Genomic DNA, 4,653 nt, shown 5'->3' on the forward strand with positions numbered 1-4,653 from the left:
AAGAGATATAGGTGACCATGCCTTTTACTATAAATTGTAGATATAATGTAGACATTTCATATAAATGTTGTTTCTGATTATTTATAGTGTAATTATGCTTTTGATGGACCTTATGTCTCATATTTGATGATGATTTGTATGTACAAATTGGATCTTTGGTACTTTGGACAGAATTGGAATCTCTGTGTATCATAATTGTAGTTACTTTGTAGTTAAATTGTAGAGCAAGTTATTTTGACTTATAATATTAACTGTCATTTGAATTTGGATATTATTGAGACCTTATGTTAGTTGCTGTGTTGCATTTGTTGCTCTGCATAGTAGCTAAAGTGTAGCAATCTGTTAGATTATTTGATTGCTGCAATTGTAGTTTAAGCTGTAGCTGTTATGTAGATAATTGTGGTTACTCTGTAGCTTATAGTAGATTTTTTTTATTTTGCAGCACATTGATGTTATTATGTATTATCTGAGAAAAAGAGGCAAATATGGCCCCAACAACAACACTAGGTTCACAACAACCGATTGCTTGTTCAAGACCAAGATTGAACGAATCTATGACAAGTTCATAAGTTCTCCGCCAGAACTTAAGTATTCGGTTGTTAAATCAGATGATGATGTTGCAGAATATATTCTTGGGTATAGACTTCTTGCTAATGTTGCCTGGGATGTAGTTGACTATGTCATCATGCCTGTGAACATTGTAGAGAATTTCCATTGGTTGTTGCTCGTTTTCGACATAGCGGACAGGCAACTTTATGTTTATGATTCCATGGTGTCTTCACACCATCATAAGTCTGTTGAATCAATTGTTGATAAGTTTTCAATCATTATCCCTCTGTATTTGTCTTGTACTGGTTTCTACGGGAAACGCAAAGACATTGACTTCAAGACCACAAAGGCATACATTGAGAAACCAGTTACAGACCCTCTCACCATACAGTGGATGGTTACGGAGATTCCACAACAAAAGGAAGGATCACTGTAAAAAAACTATTCTCTCTTTCTATATGTTTAATTATTTTTTTTATAATCAATTGTTACATAATTAAAAAAATTTATTTTATGCAGCGATTGTGGTGTATTTGTGGCTGCTTTTGCGGAGTATGTTAGCCTTGGAGATTTGGCAATCCCAAAAGAAGACCTTTCTGATATCGACCAACACCGTAGACGCTATGGAGCTCTACTATGGGACTATGCTACAAAAAAGCAAGAAGATGGGTCAATCAGTGAAAGTGAGGTTACAGGCAGGCTAGCAAGGAGGAAGGGTGCTCCTGCTAAAAATGAGAGGACTAGAGTACAGAAAAAGAAGAAATAGAGTCTTGTGTTCCTAGTTTAGTTGATGTCATTTTGTAGTTGAAGTGGAATACACTGTAGGAAATATGCCATTTTGGCTGTTTACAACACTTTATCTTCATTATATTAAACTTGAGTACTCTGATTTGGTAGAATACAATTTGCCTACAATTAATCTTCACATAATTTTTATGAAATACCTTCAACTTCTAGGTAATTTCTGTATATAACTGTCAGTTGAAATTAAGTTACACAGCAAACAGATGAAATAAATACTCAAATCATATAAATAAATTATCCACAATTTATCTACAAATCATCTACAAATTATTACCAAGACTACAATTTAACTACATTAAAACTACATTTTAANATACTTCATAATCATCTTCAAAAACTTAAACGATTACACAAAAAAATCGGATAATTTGAACTCACTAACATTTATTTTGAATAACTATTCTAGCTACATGATATTCATTTCTTTTTGGGCGCATTCTTGCAAGTTCTTTTGTTATGCCCTTCACCTCCACAATTTCCACATGACACCCTGTACTTCTTTGACTTTATTTCATCAAATGTTTTATATCTCTCCTTGTGAGGTCTCCCTGGCTGCCTTTTATCTCCCGCCGGTGGCTTTACTACCTCATCCAAAATATGTTGTGGCACATCCCATTTGCTTTCATCAGGAAGAGGATTTACTGGCATTTCATAGGTATGCAGAAGGCTCTTCCTTGTGTAATACGGAGAGCAATAGTTTTCGTATGTTTCCTTCCTGTGCCTTAATGCTGCCAAAGCATGCGCACATGGAAGTTCATCAAGTTGGAATTGTCCACAACTACATTTCTTTTTTTCTAGACACACAATGTACCGCTTCACACCATCTAACACAGTATGTATATGATCTGTTGAAGCCCTCACCTACAATTGAAGAACAAACAGACAAAATATTATATCAATCATTAAAAGAGATTATCTACAACTTACCTAAATGAGCTACAAATACACTACAACTTATCTACAATCTACAATTACCCACAATTGGACTACAGTTTATCTGCAATCTGGAAACACTACATATTAAGCAATTTATTTTTTCTGCACCAAACAAACAGATCTTACCCTTAGTTTCTGAGATAATGTACTGTTGTCCTCCAATTATTTGTTGAATTTTTACCCAAGGTATGTGAAAGTACCCTTTGCCTTCAATAACTTCTCTTTCGTCCAACGTTCAAGAAGCGTCCTCATATACTCTAATAGATCAAATATTGGCAGCTCTCTTGCCTCTTTTGTTACAGCATTCAACGACTCGGCAATGTTTGATGTCATAGTAAAAGTTCTATTCACCGTTGCATGTACTCTTGACCATCTATGATAGCCAATATCATATAGGTAAGATTTCACACGCGGGTCTACCTCTTCAATCTTCAACATCCTTTCATTAAATTCATCCAGAGTGTATGACCGTGCTGTAGCAAAGTACAATTCATGTAATTGTAGATGTCCCTTCTTGAATTTGGACCTTATATTTGTCCAAATATGCCACATGCAAGAGTAGTGTGGCATGCCCGGATAGACAACTGATGTTGCCTCCAGTATACTCTCATTCCTATCTGAAACAACACACATTGAAGGTCTTTCACCATATGCCTCCTTGAATTGCTCGAAGAACCACTTCCAAGACGCGTCGTTTTCAGAATCAACCACAGCATAGGCCAAGGGCAATATAGTACCTACATTTTTAATTCATAAAATATTAATTGGCAGCTCTGAAAATGTATATAAAAATATAATTAAATAACAACTACAATATATATTCAGAATATAGATAATTTATCTACATTTTTTTGTTTTAACTACAAAATAACTATAATTTAACTACATTTTATAGACTGCCTACAAAATAGCTACAAATTTTTTACATTTTTTACCTGCTGCATCCATGGTGCTTGCTGTTAGCATAATCCCCCTGTAGACTGACTTTAAGGATGTCCCATCAACCACTACTACTGGCCTACAATGTTGCCAACCACTTATTGATGTACAAAGAGCAACAAATGCGTATAAGAAGCAATCATCTGCTGCCTTCTTCAATTTAACAACAGAACCAGGATAAGTCTCCTCAAGAATATAAAAATATTTGGGTAATTTGCTGTAGGAGTCAGCCGGATTCCCTCTCAAAAACTGTAAAGCCTTTTCCTTTGCTCTCAATGCTTGCATGTAGCTTAGGTTCAGTCCATGTTCGGATAACATGTCAGTTTGTATGTCCTTTGGTGTGTAAACAGTCTTAGGATCACAATACTTTGGAACGACCATGCTACCAACTACAGTTGCAGTACGTTTGCGCTGTATGAATGTTTCGTCCATTAAGGAGCATGTGTGTTGTCGGCTTAAACTCCTTATCTTGAACATTGCGGAATCATTAATTGACGTTGCCTTGAAGTGCCATTTACAGTTTTCAGCAACGCATATAAGCCAGTAGCTACAAAAAAAATACAATATTTAATACAGGCTATAAATGTAGATGCAACAAAAAGGACTGTTTTAACACAAATCGTTATAAACTACAATTAACTACAACTTAACTACAATTTAAATACAATTTATAAAAACTACATATCTTCACTAAAACACTGCTTTTAATGATCTATTCTCCACAACTAACTCCATACCTTCTATGACTAGATCTTTTTACTCTGAACTGGAACTTGTGCATCACAAAAATTCTTTATTGCAGCAGCTACAGTTTGCTTGTCTTGATACACTTGTCCTTCTTCAATATATGTTTGCGTAGATTCAGTTATTATTTTACTTTGATATTCCTCTATAGCTGGAGAGGATGGAATTTCAAGTAACTTTAGGGATCTAGACGAACCTGCAGCAACATAGAGATAAATGTAGTAATTATGTAGATAATTTTGAAAACAACAATGCTTTAACCTCTTCAGTACATTGTTTTTTGTAGTTCAATTGTAGGTAAATGTGGTAATATTGTAGATAACACACTAACACCATAACTCTCTGCAATGTCGAATTATACAAACCTGCACTTGTGCTATCGTTGGTGATTGCCAATTCCATATTGAAATCTCTTACGCTTATACACAAAGGATACGAACCTAAGTTTTTATTCTCCATATACACACGAACCCCATATCATTCCTAATCTCCATTGGAGGACAATTGCCGTTCATAATGTATTTGATTTCTACAATTTTTTCTGATGTATCAATCGATAGTTGTTCTACAATTGTAGAAATCAGAATTCCGTAGCTTGCATTCTCATATACCACAATGGCATCAACTTCAAAATCTCTAAATCTGCCATAGTTATCCCAATTCCCATTCAATTTTAGCATT

At 34.8% G+C, this 4,653-nt stretch overlaps 1 protein-coding gene across 1 annotated transcript; it reads right to left on the minus strand.

The window, feature by feature from the left end:
* LOC109233841 lies at nucleotides 1,771-4,374 on the minus strand. The gene is made up of 5 exons (XM_019399697.1): nucleotides 4,338-4,374; nucleotides 3,976-4,168; nucleotides 3,225-3,775; nucleotides 2,490-3,026; nucleotides 1,771-2,081 (listed from the first exon to the last, which is right to left on the minus strand). The coding sequence occupies exons 1-5, from the start codon at nucleotides 4,372-4,374 to the stop codon at nucleotides 1,771-1,773; spliced, it is 1,629 nt and encodes a 542-aa protein (XP_019255242.1).

The sequence above is a fragment of the Nicotiana attenuata genome, chromosome 1 (genome assembly GCF_001879085.1).
Source record: "Nicotiana attenuata strain UT chromosome 1, NIATTr2, whole genome shotgun sequence".
In the NCBI taxonomy this organism is placed as follows: Eukaryota; Viridiplantae; Streptophyta; class Magnoliopsida; order Solanales; family Solanaceae; genus Nicotiana; species Nicotiana attenuata.

Bases quoted from the DNA above. Each gene is read 5' to 3' on its own strand.
- LOC109233841 (XM_019399697.1), bottom strand. From the start codon at position 4,374: ATGGAATTGGCAATCACCAACGATAGCACAAGTGCAG. The intron at 4,169-4,337 runs GTTTGTATAATT...ATGTTGCTGCAG, and splicing joins CAACGATAGCACAAGTGCAG to GTTCGTCTAGATCCCTAAAG. The intron at 3,776-3,975 runs GTCATAGAAGGT...TTTTTTTTGTAG, and splicing joins GTTCAGAGTAAAAAGATCTA to CTACTGGCTTATATGCGTTG.